The 24292-nt window shown below is 53.1% G+C and overlaps 1 protein-coding gene across 4 annotated transcripts in view; it reads right to left on the bottom strand.

Moving 5' to 3' along the window:
- Positions 1–8279: 8279 nt before the first annotated feature.
- The window catches only part of Pi3k21b (phosphatidylinositol 3-kinase regulatory subunit alpha), a 27263-nt gene continuing 11250 nt past the window's right edge, over positions 8280–24292 (bottom strand). The window contains exons 1-14 of one of the 4 annotated variants that reach the window (XM_076322239.1): positions 22312–23821; positions 19807–21844; positions 17429–17563; positions 14528–14855; positions 13783–13881; positions 11096–11281; positions 10860–10988; positions 10326–10533; positions 10022–10252; positions 9628–9952; positions 9295–9542; positions 9023–9199; positions 8668–8922; positions 8280–8577 (exon numbers count right to left, since the gene is read on the bottom strand). In XM_076322239.1, coding sequence (XP_076178354.1) covers positions 8280–8577; positions 8668–8922; positions 9023–9199; positions 9295–9542; positions 9628–9952; positions 10022–10252; positions 10326–10533; positions 10860–10988; positions 11096–11281; positions 13783–13881; positions 14528–14855; positions 17429–17563; positions 19807–21351 — 4164 coding nt within the window. In that variant the 5' untranslated portion in view covers positions 21352–21844; positions 22312–23821. Of the gene's footprint in view, positions 8578–8667; positions 8923–9022; positions 9200–9294; positions 9543–9627; positions 9953–10021; positions 10253–10325; positions 10534–10859; positions 10989–11095; positions 11282–13782; positions 13882–14527; positions 14856–17428; positions 17564–19806; positions 21845–22311; positions 23822–24292 lie in introns of those variants that run through there. The other 3 variants (XM_076322240.1, XM_076322241.1, XM_076322242.1) reach the window with 3 other exon arrangements.

Genomic DNA, 24292 nt, shown 5'->3' with positions numbered 1-24292 from the left:
TCTAGCGGCGCGAGTCAGAGTTCGCGCTTCGCAACGCGCACCACTAAAAGTAACTCTTTGTCGGGCATCGAACGCAGAAGCGTCGAGTGTTGCACCGCGATTAAAAAGTTTCGCGAGTTTCGGAAAAAAAAAAAAGAAAAAAGAAACGCCGTTTCTTCGGACGGGGGGTGGGGGGACAAATTTCGCGAGCGCGTTAAGACGAACGGGACCGATGATGATTAAAAAATTTGTATTCTCCTGATCGCGGTGTACGGTATGCTCGTGTACGTGCTCGCGTGTGTGTGCGATTTTTACCTGCACATATATAGATATATAGAGTGGTACATACACAAATCGTGCTAAGATAGCGCATGCCGTTGGGGCATACATCTGTATATATGCACCATATATATATATATATATACGATTTCTTTTTTCTCTCTTCGTCTTCGTCTTCATCTTCTTCTTCTTCCCCTTCTTCTTCCTCTTCCTCTTTGTTTCGTACTTATGACAATAATAGTATATTTTACATGCAAAAAGAAAAGTTTTATCACAGTGGGACAGCATACATTCGTTCAATAACGTAAAATTGTGTATCGATTACTTCCGGCATTTCGTAAACACCCCCCAACCCCCGTACCTCGTGTCCCCCGTTCCCGCAACGTCGTCGAGATTTTCTCGATCTCTTCTTCCGTTTCCCCCTCCCCCAAGATCCATCCACTGAACGGTTGATCAACGATCTACGATCGTATCGGCTCGCAGCAAACCGCACACGCGCATGCTTATCGCTCGCACACGGCCCGCCTCGTCCCGATGTCCACTCGCGATCAATTGCACACTATCCGGATAGAAAAAGCAAAGGCTGGCAAGGATCCAAATGGACGTACGCGAATCTCTCGGTCGTCGAACACGATTTTTGAGACGCTTGCGTCCCGATCGATCGATCGATCGAGGACGAGATCGTCTCGCGTACTCGCGACCTCGACGATAGACGCTCGAAATAACCCCCAGGCGGCAAGGGTGTCCCCTGCGATCTGTTCTCGCTTCGATGACTCGGAATCGTGGCTGAGCAATATTTCCTTCGGCGAATTCCGTTTCGAGAAGCCTTTCGAGCCGATGGCTTCGGCTGGGAGCGACGCGAACCCCAAAAAAGTCTCGTATCGCCGAGCGTCGGGTAATTATTCGTAATCGAACGCGCGAAAACGAAATCGATCGAGCGACTCGAGGCAGTTTCTCTCCGCATCTCGCACGATTCGATGAGATCGAACCGATCTTGGACGTCCGATCGATTTCGTTTCGAGAGCGACCCGTCCGGATTTTCAATCGGGAGAAGATCGTCGCGTTCGTTTCACGTCGCGAGATAAAATTTGCGAATTCGTCGCGAAATAATGCCCATTTCCGCGACTCGTCGAATCGTCCTTACCCGAAGAGATCTGGACGCGGACATGGGGTAAATTGCAAAGAGTATTGTTACGCGACTTCCTTATTACGTAATATCGTGTATAACTCTTTCTCTGTGTCTGTTGCACCGTTTCTCGCTCGCTCTCCCATTCTCTCCCAAGTGAACGTACTTGCGAACAAACACACTCGTTCCGGCCACATTCTCACATAGAGGTGTCGAGAGAAATTCCTTTACGAATAGATCGTTATGCCTAGAGTGACTGCGTGTGTTCTGTGTACGTGTATGTGTGTACGTGTACGGTTTGCAGGTGGTACGTTTGTACGTAGGTATATGTATACGGCGTATTGGTCTACGGCGCCACCGCTCCTCCCTCTAATTTCTATTTCTTATTGGCGTCTACTTAAAAATCGTTACCCATTGACGAAAAAAAGGAATCGAATCCATGTTTCATCGGTTTCGGAATAAGGACGTATGTATCGTAACGCTTAAATTACTCGCTTCTCTGTTACAACAGCGTTAGATAAATATTTTCATAGTAACTGGAACCTGAGTTTTGCCCCCTAGCTAATAAAATTGCCAAGATATTGCTGCCAATATTAGAAAAAGTGGTTAATATTCGGCTACTGATCGCGTAGTTCGTCCGATTCGTTCGGAAAGTTTCGATCCGATCGAGATCGAGAATATTTTCGTCGATGGAACGATAGGTGCGCATCGAACGGAATAATCCATCGACGAATCGACGCGCGCGTAGAATATACGAATCGCTATGTATGTATTACTATTATTACGCAATTGTGACGATAGTTACGTCCGAGTGTTACCGATACAATTTGATTATCAAGGTCTCGTGCAAAAATTTTTCACCGCAAAACTCCTCCCGATTCGCGACGAGCGTACAACGAGTGCGCTAGATCGATCCCCTCTTATCACTTTCGTCGTCGTTGCAAAAAATCAGCTTCGACGGATCGACGTCTCGCACCGTAGAAATCTCGTTCCCTTTTTCATCTCTCTGGCTCTCCCTTACACGCACACAAGCACACAAAAGCTCTCTCCTCTCTCTCTCTCTCTCTCTCTCTCTCTTTCTTTCTCTCACTTTCCCCTTTTTCTCCTCGTGTAATTTCTCTTCAACTCGTACAAAAGCTAAGGCAACTTTTACACGTCATCTTCTCTCGTAGCGCGTCCCTCTCTCTCCCTCTCATTCACCCTCTGAGAATTGTTCACGTTCGTCGAATCTAGGATTGAAAATCTAACGATACGAAAAGTACCGTTCGTCGATCGATTCTCGTCGTTCTCGCCAACGTTCGCCGAGCACCCGTATCGAATCGTTCGAAAAATCCGAATGTCGTCGAATCGCTCGACCTCTGACTCTTTTCCATCGGTTTTCCCTACCTCGAGAGGAGGAAAACTCCGTTCGTCGACTCGACGACTCGGTCCCCGGCACGGTTACGCGAACTAGAGAAAAATAATCGGACGCGGCGACGATCGTCGACGCGAACGGAGCGTTTGCGAAGATCCGTTCGTTAAATTTCATCTTGCGAAAGAAGATACCTTCCGTTGGACCGGTCCTGCCGAGAAGAAGTTTTCACGTTTAATTCCCAAATCTCATTCGCGCTCCCGTCTTTTGTACAAAAGAGCTTTACACCAGCTCGAGGATATATATACATCGCGATGCGACGCGTTTTGCATCGAGCAAGAACGTTGCACGATTCTTTCATTATGCCATAAAAATCTCGCCCGCGGATTATCCGCGAGCCCGCCTTGCTTCGAAAACGCAAGAAAAAAATTACTCCCGCGAGAGTTCTCGCGAAGCGTGGTCGATCGTCGTCGAAACAGCGTGTAAAATCGACGCGGATCGTGACACGATCGTCACGATCGAATTTCCTCGCGATCGAAGTGAATCAAATCCAACGTCGTTCCAACGATTTTTCGAACGATCGCGTTCGGAGACGAGGCTCCCCAAATTTTGCTAACAAGTCGATGCGCAATCCCCCGTCTTCTTTCCTCTTCGACTCGAGATTTTCTTTCGTTCGTTTCGTTCGACCGATTTAGACTTTAGAATTCTAGACGGTTAAAACGAGACGTTCTCAACGATTGATAATCGAAGCGGAAGGTTGTTGATACGAATGTCGATCGAAACGGTGCTTCGTAACTCTCGAGAACGAAAGAGGAGTTTGGAGATTGAAAATGAACTGTTCAAATCTGGAGTGTATCGTCTCCTGACGCAAACATCGGCTTCGAGACTGTTTCTACCACACCGCGGTAGAAATGATTTCAGTTTCCATTCTGTTCGATAACTCAACTCTGTTGAACGACACACAATTGTGTTCGTTGGACATGGTTTACCCCAAAGATCGGTTTGCTCGCGCTCTCCGCCACCGGAGCATCTCGCGTTGCTCCACGACCGGCCCGCGCGTCTTCTCGACGGCGAGACGGACACTTACGACTAAAAACCACCTGCTATTGTTGGTCGTTGTACGAGCGACGTGAGCGCGCTCGCACACGACGAAAGAAATCAGCGTCGAAACTCGAACGGTCGCGTTAAATTTAAAACGCGTTTCTGGTTTCGTCGTGGATGTCGCGCAGGCCTCGCGCGCGATCACGTTCCGACCGAACGATGCCAAAACCGAATTTCGTTCGGATTCAAAAATAGAAGCGTCCTCCGCGTTCGGCCGCGCTTATTATCGAACGAGCCGGCGTGCACGATCGCGACGTAGGCTCGTTACGAAAGATCTACGGTCGATCTATAAGCGAATGCAATCTCCCAAAAATTTCGTTGACGAGCGAGCGCGCCAATCTCGCCGATCCCGTGTCTCACGGGATTTTAAATTCATCGTCACGGGGAACGCGATCGGCGATATTCGCGTCTCCGAACCGTACATATCACGATCTTCGGATATATATATATATATAATATATATGTATACAACATACGCACGTATATATTATAAATAATCAATTAAAGGTTTGCTTTCAAAGTAAGTAAAAATATATAGATATATATATTTTTTTCGTTTTCCTTTCTTTTCTCATTTCCTTCGCTCCCATCTCGTCATATATTTCTCACCACTGAATGTATTATTTCGTTACTAACGCGTTGTGTCGTATTTTAATTGTATATTGCCCGTATATGTGTATACGTGTGTGTGCGTGTGAACGTGTGTATTGTGTTACTTGCGACGAGGACGACGACGACGAGGACGACGAGGTCGTCGAAATCGAATCGCACCGTGCAACGTTCAAAGGCAACCACGGACGTTCTCGTCGAACGAAACGGGGTTCGTCGACTGGACCCGATGTTTATCGGAAAAAAAGTCTTTCGTTCTCGTCGAGGATCGTCTCGGTTCGTACGTTCGCGAAGGTCCGATTTACCAGCGAGTTTTCCGCTCGAACTCGACGTCGTCGTCGTCGTCGCCGCGGTCTGTCGCGACTCGTCGTCGAATCGCTCGTCTCGCGAACGTTCGCGTCGAAACTCGAGATCGTTCCAGCGTTGAATCCGAAAATACGATACGCTCTCGATGAACGATCCGAACGGTGCTCGTTTCCTCGATCCTCGTGCATCGCTGGAATGCGACGATGCGACGCTGGAATCGCGAACTCTCGAAACGAAACGAGAATCTTCGAGGAAACGAGCCAGTCGCGCGACCACGGATAAACGATTGAATACTTCACCGGTCCGCGATCGAACGATCGCGAAATATATAGAAGCCAATCGGCGCCAGGGCACTTAACATTTCTTTTGTATAAAAAAACCTACGCTACCTAAAATCTACGTAATTCGAAGCCTTTAGGATGAGCAACGAGCCTTTCTCTCCGTACATCGAATATCATTTTCTTTCTCCTCCCGCATACGCGTCTACTTTTCTTCTTCGTTCCACCAAAAAAAAAATGATGATATAATAATGATAAAGTAGTAATAATAATAATAATAATAATAAAGAGAACTCGCTATCTCTCTCTCTCTTTCTCTCTCTGACTCTCTCTCGCGGTTACAGATCCTTTCGAGCCCGAGATCTCGTCTCACGCGCGACCATTCAATCGACTGGGGTTCGTTTTTCTGACTACGGTGGTAGCGTGAACCGCGAACAACGTCGGCAACCAAAAGAATCTCCATCGTTTTCCGTCTTCGATCGTCGAACAACAATCTTCTCGTGAATTTCGTTCGCGCGGCGGATCGGCCTCGATACACTTTTACGATTACGGACCGCAATGTAATACGTAAAATTTCTCGAGCACCGATCACCCACCTGCCCCTCCAAATCGCGGCTTCGAACAAATCGAACTATTCGAGCACCGTTCTCCGGGAAATTCTTTTCGTTGCGTGCGCCGAACAACGATCCACCGGGCACACCTTTGAGATCATTCGAGTACAAGCGTGAGCTTCGATCCACGAGACGCGAAAGATCGATCTTCTCCGAGGTCGACGAGAGCAGACAACTGTATACGAAACACGTTATCGAACGAAACGCGCGCTGCGAGCAGAGAGTACACGGAGCGTTCCGAAAGTACGTGGCGGGTCCACGTCGAAACGAACGCGATCGGAAACGTGGAAATTTCGTTTGCAAATTTTAGAAAGTCTCGTAGGAAAATCTTGTACTTCTGTTCCACGTTTTCGATCCCCGGATAAAAAATTGTGAGAATTTTGCGAGAACGTTCTCGAGACCGTGGTCGGATGAAAATCAACCGATCGTCGAAGATCGCTCGGGTTTTTTCCGTGCTGGGAACGATTCGTCGTGTTTGCTCGTTCTCGTTTCGTTCGCAGAGAACGTACATTTAGCGCGAGTTTGCGCGCAGAAGCGACAAACGAGCGTCTTTGAACGGTCGATTGATTTTTTTTTTCCGCGAGTACGGCTCACCGAAGCGTACCTCGAACGGTTCGATGCGTCCGTCCACGGATGCCACGTATTTTTGGACACCCTGTACATACGAAATCGATAAAATGACGCGCGCGCGTGTCACAGTGTCGCCCGCCGAAATCCGAGTCGAAAAACACGATTCGAAGAACGGAAGAGCGGGACGCGCGCGTTAAGATTCTGACGCGGCGTATTAAAAAAAAAAAAAGAAAGTACTGCGATCGATTTGAACGTGAGAACGTACGAATAATAAAATCACGAACGGCGTTTACGCGCACGGTGTCGCGAGGTCTGCGACGTTGTCCCCGGTCACCGTACGGGTTTGCAAACGCTAATGAAAAAAAGAAAAAAAAAAAAAAAAAAAAAAATAGTAGTTAAGAGTAACGCGAACATCGTATAAAAACGATTGGAAAACAATAAACACGATGTATCTCCAGCGTCGGCAATTCGAAATCACAGACAAATACGTTCGCTTCTCGAGACACGATCCCCGAGCGCGCGCTTGCGCGCTTGCGCGCAGCCCAACTGCGCGCACACCTCTGGCACAGTACTTTGAAATCTAACGTATAAAAAAGCTCCACCGCGCACCTCCGTGGTGTAATTTCGTTGTGGCGAACCTCGAAACACGCGGGGCGCGTTCAGGTCGTGCGATCGAACGTAGCCAGGGTTGAAAAATCAACGTCGAGCCTCCCCTTTCATCCCTCGTGTGTTTCTCGTCGGTGTAAGACGTTATAACGCGGAGAACCATTGTAAATCGCTAGAAAAACCTGCCGTGCGTAACCGAGAGGCTCGACTTGCAACGTATCTAATTATATTCTAATATCACTGTTCGAAGACTCCGTCGATCGCGTTCGCGACGTAAACGGTGCCCGCGCGTACACAAGACGGAGGTCTGGGAAATATTCGCGAAAAACACGTCGAACAAGTCAGAAGTACGGCGATCCGTTACGAAATGGGTTCCTTCTAGTTCCCCATCTTTGTCTTTTCTTTCGATCCACGAAGGAACGGAAATGTCGGACCGACGCGTCTCGACCGTTACCGTCTGTGCTAAATTTTTTCGTCGAAACACAACCCTACCCTGATTACCAATGGAAGTTGCGAGTAGTTTGCGCGAAATCAAATTTACGTTTTGTTCCGCTCGTCTTTTTCTTCCGCCCGATGATTGCCCGTGAAACCGGACCGCCTGCCCGTTATTCTGACGTATTCGATCGAATGTTAAAAGTGCAACTCGGAAATCTACCGGAATATTGTCCGACGTCCGAACGATTCTCCCCTGGAGAATAAAGTGACAGCACCTCGCTAAAAAATTAAAAAATTATAAAAAGAAAGAAAAAAGGAAGAAATGAAAAAAAGAAACCGTCTCCTCCGTTTGCTCTTGCCTCACGATCGCGTACGCGTAGAAGTCGTTTCGCGTTCGATCGTCGACAAGACCCGTCAAAAGGCCTGCAGACCCTGAGAGACTAATTGGTAAACCTACGCGATGCGTGTAGTTGGTCCTGTCGATCGAAGCAAATTGTCACCGCGCCGCGTTAACGTGCGCACAGAATTATCCTATTACTATAGAATCCGAGAATTGCTACCGCTACCGCTACCGCTACCAATGTCTCCTTTTATCGATACCAGTGTACTCGGTTAAAGGAAGCGTCGTTTCTCTCTCTCTTGTAAAAGCGGAACGATCGATCGTCGCGCGTTGCTTTCTTCCGTGAAAATATCATTGTCGCGGCGATCGATGCCGAGAGTAGCGTTACGAGTTTTCTGGAAAACATTCGTCGTGGTGGTGGCGATGGTGGTGCTGGTGGTGATGGTGGTGGTGGTGGTGGTGGTCGTCGTGGTCGTAGTCGTGGTCGTTGTCGTTGTCGTCGTCGTCGTCGTCGTCGTCGTCGTCGTCGTCGTCGTCGTCGTCGTCGTTGTCGTAGTCCTCGTCATCGTCGTCGTATAGTTTTTCGATGTAAATCGAACGCTTGGCGTCGACCAAGAAGACTTTTGCGCGCGTGCGCGTACGCACGCGTGTAACAGCTTGACCAGATTCGTCGACCGACGCGCGAACATTACGTGTGCGGCTTAAAGTGCTGGTTCTCAACCGGATGCGCCAACTGCGGTTGATTTTGCCTGCGTATCCGCATCTGCAATTGTATCTGACGAGCCTGTAACTGTGCCAACGCTGCGGGTGAAGCGAAAACCGGGTAAGCCAGAGTCGTGTTCAGGCTCTCGTTGTGTTCTTCGAGGGAATTCTGAGCGTAATGTAGCACCAAGTGTTTCAGACTCTTGTGAATGTTGAACGGTTCGGCGAATCCGAAACCGCGCTCGGTACCGTATATTATGCAATGATTCACCGTACCGTTGCACCTGCGATAAAAATAAATCGTTTCAAAGCGCGTGCCAACGGCGACGAAAGGTAAACCGTAGAAAAGAAAGACCATAGGGTGTATCGCGTACATGATCGACAGCGCGTACTGTCCGGTCCTCGATGTCCTAACGAGAAAGGTACCGTCCGGCCTATCGGTGAGCAGACGGTCGGCATCCGAACGAGAATAATCGAGGGACAGCCACGTCTTCTCGTCGAAATGGATTTCAAGGTCGACGTCTTGAAGATCCACGTAAACCAAATCGCCCAATACGAGATTCGAGAGCGAATGGCTCGATATCAGCTGGTTTATCGTGCACTGTTTCATCCCGTTCTTCTTCAACCATCTGCGGAGACAACAACAACAACGATAACAACGGGACGCTCGAAACCGCGGTACGAGGTACAAGTATCTCGAATAAGAAACGAAATTTTCGATAAACATACATCAAATGCTTGTCCCTTTGATGCACGAGCTGGAGCAAATTCGGTTTCAACTTGTGCATTTCTCTCTCGAGCGTTCGGTTGTACGCAATCTGTTCCTTCAAGCTACGATACAATTGATCTCTGCTATCTTCCAAAGACTGCAGTCTTTGTTTCAACAAGTCGGCGTTATCGGTTAAACTGCGAACGCGATAATCGCGATAATTGCACGTATCGTTCGAAACACATCCGTTAAAAATGATTCGAGTGAAAAGAAAGTATGGGAGGACACTCACGTGGAGATTTCGTGCGGTTGAGCTTCCTTTTGGAACTTTTCTTGCAACTTCATTTGCTCGTCGAACATTTTGATGGCTTCCGAAAAAGCTTCCAACGCCTGCCGTTTCAGTTGCACCTCGAAGGCCGTCCTGTTGTACAGTTCCGAAAAATTTTTGTACTCGGTTAACGCGTGATTGATCTCTTTGTCGAGCTCGACGTATTTTTGGGCGACGTTCGTCATGTCGGTCGTACTCGCGATTTCATCGTCCTGGCGGCGAAGAGAGAATCGGTTAGAGAACGAATCCAACGAAAGTGTTTCGCGATCGAGTTACCGTTACGATCGGAACAATTACCTGCTGAAACCGGGACACGGGGTACAACAGTTTGATATCCAACGTCGAATTGTACTGCGACAGTGAACAATTCCTATAATGATCCACCAACTCGATCACCGAATGAAAAATGTACGGCTCCGAGAAGCCGTATTTGCCGTTTCGTTGACAAATCTTGATAAGCTTGTTGGTCCCGCCTTTGCGCAACGTAAGCGTGTACTCGCCACCCTTGGAGGACGCGTCGCGAACCAAGAAAGTGCCGTCCGGGGAATCGATCATCCTTTCGTTCACCTCGTCCCTGGTGATGTCTCCCCAATACCATTCGGCCTCCTGTAGAGTGCGCGGCCTGTCGAAAAGAAGGGCGTGCAATGATCGAAACTAGGCTCGGTTCCCGCGAAATCTAATGGTCGATTACCTGTGCGGTTGCTGTTGGTCCTTGTTGTCCGTGCTCGGTGTCGATCGGTCCATGGAATTCTCTTCCTCCAGAACGGAGAACGGATCCAAAACTGGAAATTGCGGCCTCGAGACCTTTCGCGGCGGTAGCTGCGGTGGACTCGCGAATTGCGGCAGTCTCTCTTTCCAATCGCCGTGCAGCAAGAGCATCTCCATGATCCGTATGTGCGCCTCGATGTTGTGAACGATTTGCCTGGAAACGAACGAAATGGATACAACGTTCGCTCGGTAGGACGTACGAGGATCGTTTGCCCGTCCGCGCTTACAGAATTCGTTCCCAAGGTGGTCTGAGAAATATATGACACAAGACTTGTGTGAGGATGGTGGGAGGTTCCGTGTAACCCCTTCCATGCTGTAATTGACAGATCCGACAGAAATGGGCCATCAAGTGGAACAAGGTGCGACGATGATGGTCCGGAAGTTCGGCGACCAGCTGTACCAAGCGTGCCGCGCACTGCTCGTCGTTCCTAACGTCTGCGGAAAGAACGAGATCGGTTCACCTCCAACTCGAGAATTTTTACGATCTTCGTGCGTCTCGTTCCGCGATGCGACTCTTTACGAATGGAGAACGCGTGCTCGTCGCGCGAAACCCGATGTACGAATGTTACCACCGAATCGAGAAGGAATAAATAAGTGGCGATCGGTCATGAAAATTCAACGTACATCCGAACGGACGTTGCACAATTGCGACGAAGCGAGACGAACAGGCTTCTCCATTTTGTTCCAACACGGAGCGATTCGAGATCGATAATACCGGTGGTGTCGCGTCTATTTGCTCGTTCGATGCTCGTCGCACTTACTCGAAGCTTCTATGAACCTATCGTAGAACTGTACAGGAATCACGGGGTCGGGCAATTCCCGTAGAAACTTCTTCAGGACGCTCGCGATGCACTGGGGAGTGTACAAACTTAAATCGGCCTGGCACACGTCTGAAATCCAAAGAGAGAAAAAAAAACGAAGGTGAACAAAGGAGAATTCGATCGAGAAATAAAAGAAAAAAAAAAAACGACGTAGAGACGGATGGAGGTTGGTTTACCTTCGTTCAACTTTTGTCGCAATTCCAGGGTTTGCTCGTTCGGAGGGCTACTGTGGTAGACTTTGTACAGATCCAGGGTGCTGTCGGCGAACGCCTTCTCCTCCAGGGCGCGGGTGCACCGTTCCACCAAAATCGGGGCGGCGCGCGTCGTAGCGTCGAATTGCGAGCACAGCCCGAGACCGAATACTGCAAAGGACGAACGAATGAGATTCGAGGGGAACGAAGCCGCTTACGGAGTAACGAGCGAACAAAGGAGGTTACTTTTCAGCGATCCGGGGCCGTCCTCTGCCGAGCGTTCGTGCACGGCAACCGGGGGGCGTTGAAAAAATTTTACCGACCATAGTTTTCCATTCCGTCGAGATCGTTTCCCGACGAGAGTTCGATGGAAAAATGGGAAAAAAGCAGCCATAGCGAGCTCTACCTTTCACCGTTCTATTTATCGCCGCGACCTCCAATGGCCGAAGTATCCGTCGCTTCTTCTCCGGTAACCATGGCACGCGCGTGAGAATTTTTCAACGGGCGCTCGTTGATAAAACTTTCATTTGTTCGTGCGCGCCGCGTCGAGGAAGAATCCGAGCGAGCGAGCGAGCTAGCGAGCGAACGGTCGCCACGGCCGAACAGCTGCGAATACGAGGAGGCGTCGCGGGGCCGACAATGTCGACGAAGCAAAAACAGGTGCACGTGAAACGCAACGGATGCGCGTTGTCCTCGTCGACGTCGACGTCGACGTCGTCGGTGCGTGTCCATTGACCCGCACGACGGGAGAAATAATCGCGAGACGAAATTAATTGGCTGCGTAAATCAACGTTTCGTCGATGGAGTGGACCGACGAATCGGGGGCGGAGACGCGCGCGGCATCGACGGGAGATTCGTCGGTTTTTACGAACGGGAAAAAAATACGGAGAGAAAGAGAGAGAGAGAGAGAGAGAGAGAGAGAGAGAGAGAGAGAGAGAGAGAGAGGGAGAGCGATCGTAAAACGACGAGGAAACGCGAGGATTGCCCTTCTCTCGGTTCTCGGCGCGGTTCGGACGAAAATAATCCTCGGAGCGAAGGGCACAACGGTTCCCCCGCGATTACGCAACGCGGGGCCCTGCGCTAGGTGGTGAGACGCGCGGGGGGAGTGCTTCGAGGGAAGAGGCCCCCCGAAAGTTTCGTTCGGTTCGGTCCGGTCTCCTCGATGAGCGAAACCCTAGCGAGAGACTCGTTCTCGCGATCGTATTTTCGAGCGTGCCGCGGCGCGCGACTCGGAACCGACTTGTCGCGAATACCGCGTATACGCCACTTGTACAATCAAAGGCGCGTACGCGTGCATTGTAAGAAGGAGACCGAGGAACGGAGATACAGGGCCAGAAGGAGATCGCGAGAACGGGCCGGGTGTAGGAGGAGGCGAGAAAGAAGCCGAAGCGGGCGGAGGCGGAGACGACCGAGCACGAGGAGGAGGAGGAGGAGGAGGAGGAGGAGGAGGAGGAGGAGGAGAAGAGAGACCGTGGCACGGCCGGGGGAAGGAGAAAGAAATTTATTTTTACGGCCGCGACAGCGACGTCTTGTTTCTTCGTGACACCGTATCTTCTGTTGGCTCGAGGCGAGAGGGACGGCACAAAAAGTCCGAATTAAAACGCGCGGGACCCGGCAATACCGTATTATACGCATGAATTGAACAGCAGCGGCGTCGTTCGATGGAGGTCACCACGGAAACTCGATATTCGTCACGGATGTTCGTTGGTTCGTTGGTTGGGCCGGTCGACCGGCCGGCGGACCCGAGCGAGGTGTCTCCCGACGAATCGGCGACATCGCCGAGCCGCTCGGAGGAGCCGACACGCCGTAGAATTCGAAACGAGGACGTTCCAATTTTACGAGCGGAGCGCATGGAAATGTTTTTATATCGTCGACACGGAGAACCGGGAGGGGAGGGTGACGAGAGCCCGCGATTCGCGACGCACCGTAAAACGCGGGCGATCCGACCGATTCGATCCTCCCTCTCTCTCTCTCTCTCTCTCTCTCTCTCTCTCTGTCACTCTGTCTCGTACGCGGGCCGAAAGTTTTCGCAAACGACGAACGCGGCGGGACGCCGACGTCCCTGACCATTGGCGCCGTCTACGCGATCCGCGACGAGCGTCGAGTCAACGAAACTCGTCGGTGACCGAGCGATGCCACCGAGCGCCGGGACGCGCTAAGTCGAGCTTTTATCGACCATTGGTCGTCGTCCCGCTCGTTTCATTTCTCGGAAAATCGTCTAGTCGAGTTCGCGTTCGCGTCGACGACGAGAAAGAGCACCGCGTGCTCGAACGCGAATCGAACGCGACCGATACCGTTTCTTTTTCTTCTCTCGCGCGGGGAACGATCGAAATACACGCGCGAACGGCCGGTTATTCGGATAGATCGGAGCGACAAGTAACGCGCCACGCGTACGTATACGAAGGTGTCCTTGCTGGAAACTTGGTAACCGACCGCGATCGCGAAGCGGTTCTCCGAGCGTCGGAGGGAACACGTTTCTGATGCAATCCGGGACAGTCGACTAAAAGACGTCTGAATTTTTAAATTGTTTCCGTGTTCCGTCCATTAACGTAACGAAGAAGTAAATGGGTGTGTACGACGACGACCGTATCAATGTCACGCATTACGAAACCGTAGACACGCCGAGCGAGGCGAGAGCGTCGAGGTGCCGGCGGCGCGAGCGCGCGACTTACCTGGAGTAAATCTATGGACACGATTTTCCGAGTCGACTGGCAGGCAGTTCGAGGGTAAACCCGTCGCTAAACACGTTCTGTGCGCCACCAGACCGCAATCTAACGCAAAGGAATGGAAAATTAGTGGACGATAAAGTGCGCGCAACGAGTACGGTTCGACGCTCGCGGAAACGTTCCCGCCCATTTCGATAAAATTTTAAAGCCGCGCAGGTTTCCTCGAGCGTTCGAAACGCGGTAACGACGCGCGGCGAGCCTCGAGCGGTTCTTCGACTCGAGATCCTCGCGGAATCGATTCCGATAACCGACCGAAACGATTACTTCGCCGCTTAGCGTACGCGAGCGCGCAAACGCGATTATAAATAACGCGGGTGGACTCGACGAGAGCCCCCGGCGGTCTCGAACGCGACCGCCAGTTTTTCTAGCTTCTAGCCGCGTTTCCACGTGCGCGAGCTGCGACGCAATAGACGCTCGACTCGTGGCCAACGGGAATTGAAATCTTGCCACCTTTGTCCGCGACGGAGAGAGACGATCCTCGATAGCGGAAACGGACAACTGCGCGCGAAATACGCGAAAATCCACCGCGACGGGACGTCCGTGTTCGCGCGAGTCCCATCGGGGAACGCGTCCGAGACGCTCGTTCCTCGAGCGTATCGCGCAACCGACGCGTCCCGCGTTCGTATCGCGTAAAGGTCCCGAGGCTCGAAAAGAAATCGCGAAACCGGCCACCCCCGCGTTGCATACGTACCTATGCAAAGAAAGCCTTGATGCAGCAGACCTCTGAGATATTTATGGCACTTGTCGCACTTCTCCAGCACGCTGAAGCTCTGCGGCATAAGGGTGTGCGAGTTGCCGGTGGTCGCGACGCCGACGACGCCGGTCGTGGAGGAGGAGGAGGAAGAGGATACGGAGGAAGAGGAGGAAGAAGAGGAGGAGGAGCAGTCGGTGGCCGCGGCCGCGGCCGCGACCGCGCCGGTTTTCGTCTCCGGCAACGCGAGCGTCGTCGAAGGCTGACAGAGCTCCTCGATGCAGGCCAGAATGTTTCTCTGATGGAACTCATCCTTGATACCCATGTTCTGCGAACAGGGTAGACGAGACATGGTAGCGCGCGAGGCGGACAACGCTCTCGCGTTCCTCGATGTTTGCTCGAAAATTAACGGTGAACGGGGCGAGGGGGAAAAAAAAAAGAAGAACACGTGCACTCGTAAGGCGCGAAACGTAGTCGTCGCGTAAAAGTCGCGACGAGGGACCGCTTCGTTTCCACCACCGCCCTCGGTACCATTCAACGTGTCTCTCGACGAAGAGATCGTGGTCGCGGTCGCGTTTCGCGGACCTCCCCTCGAAATTATATTTACGCGCGTAAAATTCGTTTCAGGGGAGCGCAACGTCACTGTGACGCAACGCGCGCGGGCGGGCGGGCGGGCGGCGGCGGCGAAGACGCGGCGCAGCGAGCTCGTAAAACGGTGAACGACGAAGCCGGAGATCGTAATTTATACGCGACGTTGCGTCTCCCGCGACTGACATCTCGTTTTCCCGGCGCAGTTGATTCTCGAGTCAACAGGTGGCAGGTACATGTGACTCGTGTCGGGTAAACACCTGTGTACATAGCCCGGCAAACAATGAACCGCGGGAGCAAAAGTCGACCAAATGGGACTCTCCGGCCGCTTCGAGAGAGCCGGCTGGCTCGTAGAGAGTAATCCTACCGGGAACGCGGACGAATTCGAGAATCGAAAGAAACGCGAGGAATACGCGAAACCGGGAAGAATCCACGGCGGCCCCCGTGGTCCGTTTCCGGTACGGCGCGTCTTCGCTGGCGCGCGCATTTTTTCCGAATTACGGTATTCGTCGCCGGCGCTATTTTAAAATCCACCGAGTAACGTGTTGTTTCCCCGGCGCTACGACGCTACGACGCTACGGCGCTACACCGCGCACTGGGGCAAACGCTATTATTAGAGTTACGCGCGGCAAAAGCAAAGCATCGGTGTAACACGCGCCGCGTGTTGCACAGGGTGCGCGGAACAAGACCTCCTCGGAACGAAACGATGCGAAAAACGCGCGACGGAAACGCCTCGCGATACTTTGCGGAAATGGTCCTCGGTGGAAACTATATCCAAAGTGGAATCGCGTGGAACCGCTCGGAGGATTTACGCGGGAAAGCTCATCCTAGGTCCGTCGTTTCGACGCGCGTAAAATCGAACGAGGTACGGAGTGGTATCGTCGTCGTTTCGTTTAAAAAAGAGTGTCGTCGAAAGCGAAACGGAATGCAATTTCCGAGGACGAGCGAGAGGAGACGGCCGATCGTCCGCGGTGGAATTTTTGCCGGAATCAGCGACCGAGATAACGACTGGTACGCGCGATCCATCAAGCTGACACCCCGCGCGCGTTAAGCGTTAATTACGCGCGAGTCCCGAAGCTTTTTTCGGGTGCCCCGGGGGAGAGATACGCCGGCACGACGCCCGCGGGCCGATCGTTAAATTGTTACGCTCCGTCGTCCGGAAAGGAAGACGCCTCGCGTCGTCGCGTCGCCGCGTCGTCGCGTCGTCGCGTCGTCCACGCGACAAAGATAGTACACGCCCTTAATTTATTTTCAATAACCTCGAGGCGTGTCTCGCGGCTACGCGACCCGTACGAAACGTCTTCGACGACGATCTCCCGGTAATTAGGAATTATCGATTACGGAAATAGCAGCCGGACCGACGAAAAGAAAGCCGTGAACGAACGCGAGCGAGCGAGCGAGCGAGCGAATCGATTTTAAATTGGCCCGAGTTCGCCCGTGTAGGAACGCGGACGGATCGGGGGCCGTGCGATCGAGCCTCGGCCGAGAATCCGCGCGAAGGACGAGGCGAGCGAGAATCGGACGATTTCGCGCGTCGAAAGGACGCTTCGGAACGATTTACGAGTCGATTAGCACGGTAATACGCGATTTACGCCCGAAGAAGCCTTGGCGGGCCGGACGGATATTTTTGTTCTTCTCGTTGGTGCACGGTGCTCGGTGACGCCTCGCGATTCTCTGGGTTTCGACCCTTTCGGGAGGAGAGACGACGCCACCGGTTCGCGGATATCTATCTTTCTCTCGGCGAGAAAATATTTAACGTTCGCAAACTCTGGCCGACGACGAGGACGCACGGTTCCCCCGAGTCCAGGATAACGGAAGGACCCTCGCCGCGAAGGACGAAAGTATCGCGATAACCGACGAAAACGTTCGTTAGGAAGAAAAAAAGCAATACGCGCGTAGACGGAGGAGACGACCGTAGGGGAAGAGAGGAAGATAAAGAGGCGAGCGAGCGCGGTGCTACGGCGAACGCTACGGGGCAATTACAGGGTCAACGGGCCAAGGAAAACTTCGTCCAGATACTCTTCGGTCGAGGTCGTCGCCTTTGAGTACTAGCCAAAGAATTTTCGATCTGCCACCGTGGGCGCCGGCCGATTCCACTCTCGATGCGCGCGAACCGAGAACAACGAAACGCGCTTTCGTTGCCCCGCGAGTCCCGCGCTCTTTTCTTTTCTTTTTTTTTTTTCGCCTTCGTCTTCCTCTTCCTCGACTCTCTCCCCGATAGCCCGTAACGCGTTTACGATCTTGTTCTCGATCGAGGACGGAATTTCGAGCGCCGAAACGCGCGCGAAACAACGTCCCGAGAAACCAACTTACCATCAGCTTGTCCCGATCCAGGTGGGGTAGATCGCTGCCCTTGATGTCCTTCGATTTGAAGACGTCCACATACCGGTACAGGTTCAGGGCAGCCATCCATTCGACGACGTTTAGGGACGTCCACTCGCTCACGGACTGTCGGAACAAACGTCACCAATTCAGACGGAGCTGCGACTCGCGATTCGTGAACGGAATTGCTCAACGATCGTCGAACGCGGAAAATAGAGCGTTCCGGTGAATCGAGAAGAATCGCAAAAACGTCTCGGCTCGAAACAATTCTCGAGCTGCGTAAAAACGGTATCTCGTTTCGCGTTCGGTAGCTGGTCGACGATTGGATTCGACGATCGGGGATGTTCGTCGCGGTTGAAGCGGATCCGCGAGAGATGGAAATTCGACGAGGTAATTCCCGAAGCATCGCGATCCATCGATGTCCGAACCTGTTGGACGATTCGGTGGATGCTGGCGTCGAAGAAGCGCGTTGCTCGACGTTGACCACCACGCGACCAGAAACACCGATTAGATAGCGCCGGACTCCGTGGAAAGAGGACGAGACGCACCGACGCGCGTACATGTGCGAGTAATAATCGAGCGGTATATCGCTCGATAAAGCGAAAGCGTAAAAACCAAGGGGGGAAAGAAAACGTAACCTTCTCTCGTAACCTTAAGCCTACGATCGTGACAACACCAGACCGAGATAACGGCGCCCGCCTATCGTCTACTCGAGCCTCGAGAACTCGAGTCGCGTCTTCTCCCGCGAATATTCACGCGGATCGTTCCGAGCCGCGAACGAGACGCTCCAACGAGAAATTATCTTTCGATCGCGGTACCGCGAAACGGAACCGGAATCGAATTAGGGCCCGAGGATCTCGCAGGATCTTTCGCGAGAAACGTTCATCGCGGACGAAGAAACGGTGGCGGGAGCGGTCGTGAAAATTTCCAAAATTTTTCTTCTTCCTTTCTCCGTCACCGCGACCGAGCTTCGGAATCGCTCTTTGGCCACCCCTTACCTCTCGCGCGATTACAGATATCGTCGTTTCAATTGTACGTTTTCATACGCGTGCGCATCGAAGACGCTATTACTATTATTATTGTACATTTGTTATCGTTAGCACAGCTTGTCGCGTCTCGTAACGCGCCCACGACTTTGAGCGTTTCTTCGCGCGCGCGCGCGCACGCGGCGTTCGTTGTATTTTCTTTGTGCGTCCAAGTACGAAAGAAAGACGAAAGAAAGACGAAAAAAAGAAGAAAAGAAATGAAGTAAACGGTCGCGCGTGGTCGTCGCGACGGTACGAGCTCGTATCGAACGGGGAACACCGGAACGGATTTCTCGCTCCAAAAATTGGTGAAAGATTAGAAGCGTAATCGTTCCAGACGTTCGAAGAGTTCGCGCGAAAAGTCGTTGATAAGTGCTCGTCGTTGAATTTTCCGGTGGGAGATACGGACACCGACGAGGCGCGAAGGCGAAGGCGAACGCGCACGCGCACGCGCGGTTACGGCGAGTAGATTCCCCCCTTGAGAAAAAAAGAGAGAGAGAGAGAGAGATTATCCGGTCTGGCGATACATTTTTTTCGGAAAATTTTATGCAGAAGGCGTTACGATTTGGGTCGCTACGCTATCGGATCTCGAGCAGGTTTCGCTCTGATAACGAAACCCGGCTAGTGTTTGTGTACAAAGTCATGCTCGGAATAGACGGGCGAGTAAAGGGCGACGGAGAACGCGTTCGGATCTCCGTCGGTTGGAACCGCAAGGGAGTATATGTCCGCTATTTATGTAAATCGGCAAAGACGGTGATAAATTCAGTCGTCGAACCAGTCTGTTCACCTCCACGGCCGACTAACAAGAACACGGTAAACAATTTTCCGTGTAAACAGTTACTCGTTGGTCGGGCAAACGCCGCGAACTTGGGGAACTTTCTTCTTCGTTTTAACGAGAACGTTCCCAAGATCGCGGAAGGTGAACCGAAACGGGAAACAGAAGAGAAAGAAAAAAGAAAAAAAGAAAGGGAGACCTCTCCTCGCCTCGATCGCGATTGATTTACGATGTTTCGATACCGCTCGAGGAGGCGTACAAAACGATTAAGTCATCGAGGAGGTAACCTTGCCCGTGTCGGGAACAGGCACACCGTTGACGTCACGAACCTCGAAACGAGCCTTGACGCGTCTCGGTGAAAAATTTCCAAACGACTCGGTTCGGTAACGGAAGGAAGCGTTCGTGTGAACCCCGTGGGTCGAGGATCGTTATCACCGCGCCATATGGTTACCGATTCCCCGATTCGTAGGGTAGTCTCGCGTTGAATTGGCCGGTGGTTCGACAGGGTCGTTCTCCGTTCGCGATTCGAAAAGAACGGGAAAGTATGGTAAACGAGCGATCGTACTGACCTTGTCCTTGTCGAGAAGCTGGCCCGGTAGCGCGTGACCCTTGCTACTCCATTGGCAGAGGTGCTGCCCGCTGTACTCCGAGCAGACCACGTGGAAGCACGCATGGCACTCTGCGGGACATAGAGAACCGCACATGCAACAGCAGCACGGATTACGGCCGAGCTTAGCGTGTGTTTTGTCGAGCTTAGCGGGTGGCTCGGTGCCGCCTTCTTTGCCCTTGAGAAGGGCGCGCTGTCCGTTACTGCCACCCGAGTCCTCGTGACCGATTGATTTCGAATCGACCCCGCCTTCCGGCACTCTGCCGCGACCACCGCACCGCGACAAGGACGACGACGACGACGACGACGACGACGACGACGACGACGACGACGACGACGTTGAGGACGACGTCGAGGACGAGGAGGAGGACGTGGACGTCGCGGAGACCGCGAAACTCGACGCCGACGACGCGTCTACGGTGTTGGATTGGTGTTGCCCGCCATCCTCGCACCAACACATGTAACGGTGGTAGGAGACCGGTCTCGCGCACGACACGAACCCTCTCCAAAGATCCTCGTATTCCCGAGCCGCCTCTTCGGCGCTCTTTTTCGCGATCTGGGAAGAATCCTCGTTGGAGGATGTCGCGGGGTTGTTGGGCCCGGTCGATGTTAGGTTCAACGGTGGCTTGGTGCCAATCGCGTGATGCCTGGCGATCGCGTTACCGTTCATCAAACCGGTGGAAATCGACGCGGACAAGGAAGTGGTGGTGTTGGTGGTGGCGGTGGCGGATGTACCGTTAACGGGGTAACGTTTGGACGAGGATAGGGCGAAACTTCCCCTTGACTGATTCTCGTTCGGGTATCCGATCATCGGTGAGCCGGCGAGGCTCGTCGTAGGGGTAATTTGAAAATCGTTGTAGGCAGCATTGCTGGCGACGACGTTGGTCAGGAAGGCGCGCATCGACGGCGGTGGTTGCCTGGGATCGCGATGCAGCTGAAGATTGCTCGCGATAAGGGTAGCGGCGGCCGCGGTGGTGATCGCGGACGAAGAGGACGTCGTCGAGGGGAGGTTTGCACCGTTGGCGGAAACGGATACGGATACGGAGACTGAGGCAGTTGCGGAGGCGGAGGCGGAGGCGGAGGCGGAGGCGGAGCCGGAGGCAGTGGCTGAGGCTGTGGCTGAGGCGGAGGCGGTGGCGGAGGCGGAGGCGAATGCGGAGGCGGAGGCGGAGACGGAGGCGGTGGCGGTCGCGTTCGCGTTCGCCGTCCCGGCGCCTTTACGAAGCATGTAATTGTCCGCGTCGACCGCTAACAGCCGCGACATGGCCGTGGACTTGGCCTTAGTGTCATCGCTCGAACTCCCCTTGGCCGAGGATACTTTCGTCGTATCTGTCCTGGATTTCGTCTGTCCGGCGAGCTTCTCGTGTTCCTCCCTGTCCAGGCAGCCACCCACCGCCGTTATCGGGCTAAAGAGATCGTGTATCCTGCCGTGTAAGCTGACCGCAGGCTGCTGCACCTGCGAGGCAGCGGTCGCAGCTGCGGCGGATGCGCTCGTCGCCCGCTTCATCGCTCGGGCCAGTGCTCACGGTCATCAATGCTCTTCCAGCGACGACTAGGTTTTATTCGAGTCGGCTTCCACCGAGGTCGCGGTGTTTCCTTTTTCCGGCGAGTCCTGAGCCTCCCTCGGGCCGCGCGAATCGCCCGTCATCGTCCTCTCCCCGTACCTCTTTTCCGGGATCGCGTCGCCTCGGGACGATTGTCTCGGTTACGGTGCGATTTCGTGCGCGGCGAGACACTCGTGCGCTAAAAACCTCAACCGTCGTTCGGTCGTCGAGTCGCGTTGCAAGGTCGCTCGCATGTCGTCGAACGCCAACACGAGCCTCCCCGTACGCCACCTAACCGCGGACAACTTTCTTTCCGGCGGGCGGCTCTTGGAAATTTCGTCCAGAAGCTGGTTCGTTGATCCCTTCTCCGACCTCTCGCGCCAGGAATTCCAAATCTTGCGCGTTCTCTTAGTTATCGAAAATCGGACCCGAACAATCGCCGCAACGTCCTCCGCCCTATCAACCGAACAGAAACGTTTCGATTCGGATTCGACGATCGACTAATTTATCGTCGATATCTTCGCAGAAGAAAAGACTCCGTCCGACGTTAGCGTTGGGAGAGAGAGAGAGAGAAAGAAAGACAGAGAGACACAGAGAGAGAGAGAAAAGAGAGAGAAATAGAGCGAGAGAGGGGGGAGAGGCGAGGAAGAGCGAGAGGAGCCGGTCGAATTTTAACGTTAACCTCTTCGTCGAGGCGATCCACCGATTCCGTTGCGCGTTAAGTCGATCGAAGTGGAAACAGACGGATAGCACGGACACGCACAGATAGAGATAAAGAAGTGGAAAAAGAGGGAGAGAGACGGAGATAGAGTCGCTCCCGTGGGTGTGACCTCGTGTAAATTCGTTTTCCATAAATCTCGCTCCTACCGCACACTCTCCCTCCCCCTCTCTCTCTTTCTCTCTCTAGCGCGGGCATACACGACCTTTGTATAAACGCCGAGATTCGCCGAGCCGAACGAAACCGGTTTCGTCAAGCAACGACACCGAACGATTTTCAACGTAGTCCCGCGTGTAGCCGTATAGACCCTGAGCGAGATCCTCGTGGCCCGTCGACGGAGCGATTCCAGGTGGCCTCAAAGCGGTTCCCTTCGTCGATCGGATCGAATCGGTTCACCGTTGCGCTCGAACGAGGTTTTCTGGTCGTGCACGCGTTCGAGATTGGACGATCGGTAGTCTCTTCGGATCGGGCGACGTGCGCGCGCGCGCGCGCGCTCTCCTCGATTCGATTCTCCCCGATCGCTCGGCGAACCGTGGCAAACGTGTTCGTTCGTTAACGACGCGTTCCTCTCCTCCGATGCGTGCGTCCCGCCGGTTGATACTCGTGGAAACAGTTCCGACGAAACCTGGCTTCGATTACGCGTGAAACGCGCGAAAGACGTTCGTTCGGTGCTCCGGGTCTTCCTAACCTTTACCGTGGTCGTTGAATCGCGACCGGACGACCGTGTCTCGTCCACCGGCTGTGTCTATCGACGGCTCGTTGATTCGAGACGAGTCGATTCGTACGTAATCGCGACGATCCAGGGAGACGCGATTTCCTCGTCGTTGCCACGGTTCGCGGTAAAAACGTGTCCGTCCGATCTCTCTCGCGGTAGTCGCGAAATCGCAGCCGATGTCGTTCGACGAACAAAATTCTCACAGACGATCGTCGAACGCCCGATAAAACCGATCGGAAACGTTTTCGCGTATCCTTCGTAATTGCACGTACCGCACTTTCGATGTCGGTTCGAACGATCCGCGCACAGATTATCGATTACGAAACGGAGCACATCCGCACTCACCCTTATCACGACCACTAGAAGTCCGCGACTGGTGCGTCTCCTCGGTTTAGTTCGCGTTTCTCCTTCCTCGATGGATCACTTGGTGGAGACACTTTACCAGCAGCGAGTCAACGACGATCCGTCGGTAAAGCAGATCCGTACCCGACGACTACTATCTCGTTGCTTCTCTCGCCACGCACATAACCTTCTCTTTTTCTCCCTGGTAACCCCTGTACGTCCTGCCGAGAGAAAGGTTCTCTCTAGCGTTTCTCGACCCGATACGCGTCCGTCGTTTTACGTCTTTCGATCGACTCCGATCGACGTTTCTCAATTTTGACACCGCGCCAAAACGACCCGCTGTACACTCGATACTCGGTACCTGCTGTACGACACTTTTTTCTCGTCGCTAAAGCGTTCACGGGACACGGGAAGACTGAGTACCGAGCTCCCGTCCTTCCTGTTCGTTCTCCGATCGGTTCGCACCGGAACACCGGTGTATACGTGCCTATTCGCCGAAGCAGCGCACGCACCTCCTGGCCACCGGATGGAAAAGTCCACTGGGCACTGCACTTTTTGCACCGGCGGCCTGCACCACGCGCACACCTGCACGTACGTCACTTTGTGCACGTACGTGCACGCACACCGACTATCCGTCCGTCTCCTTTCCCCCGTTATAACCCTCTCGCTCTCTCTCCTTCCGTCTCTCTCTTTCTCTGCCTCTGCCTCTGCCTTTGCCTCTGCCTTTGCCTCTGCCTCTGCCTCTGCCGCTGCCTCTGCCTCTGCCTCTGCCGCTGTCGTACCTTCACTCCTCTCGTACACGCATCGTCTCTCTCTTTTCTTCCCTCGGCACTGTTCGTTTCCTTCTCACGCGCACTCTCGTCCCATCTGTCTTTCGCGTGCCGTTCTCTCCTACTCCTTCGACCGAGTTTTATCTTTGTCACGGTACGTATCGAAGAGCGGTCCTAAGTTTTCGGCTTCCACTCGTCGAAGCGGGACGGTATCTTCGATTCCCCCGTACAAGTATACGATTTCGCTCGTCGAGGAGCGCCGCGAATTTACCGTGTATCGGGAGCGATCGCGTACGATACTCGACGCGTATACTCTCTCTTTCTTTCCGACCGACCGACCGACCGACCAACCAACCGAC

Source organism: Ptiloglossa arizonensis, chromosome 10 (assembly GCF_051014685.1).
Source record: "Ptiloglossa arizonensis isolate GNS036 chromosome 10, iyPtiAriz1_principal, whole genome shotgun sequence".
NCBI lineage: Eukaryota > Metazoa > Arthropoda > Insecta > Hymenoptera > Colletidae > Ptiloglossa > Ptiloglossa arizonensis.
This window is presented reverse-complemented; position numbering and strand designations above follow the sequence as displayed.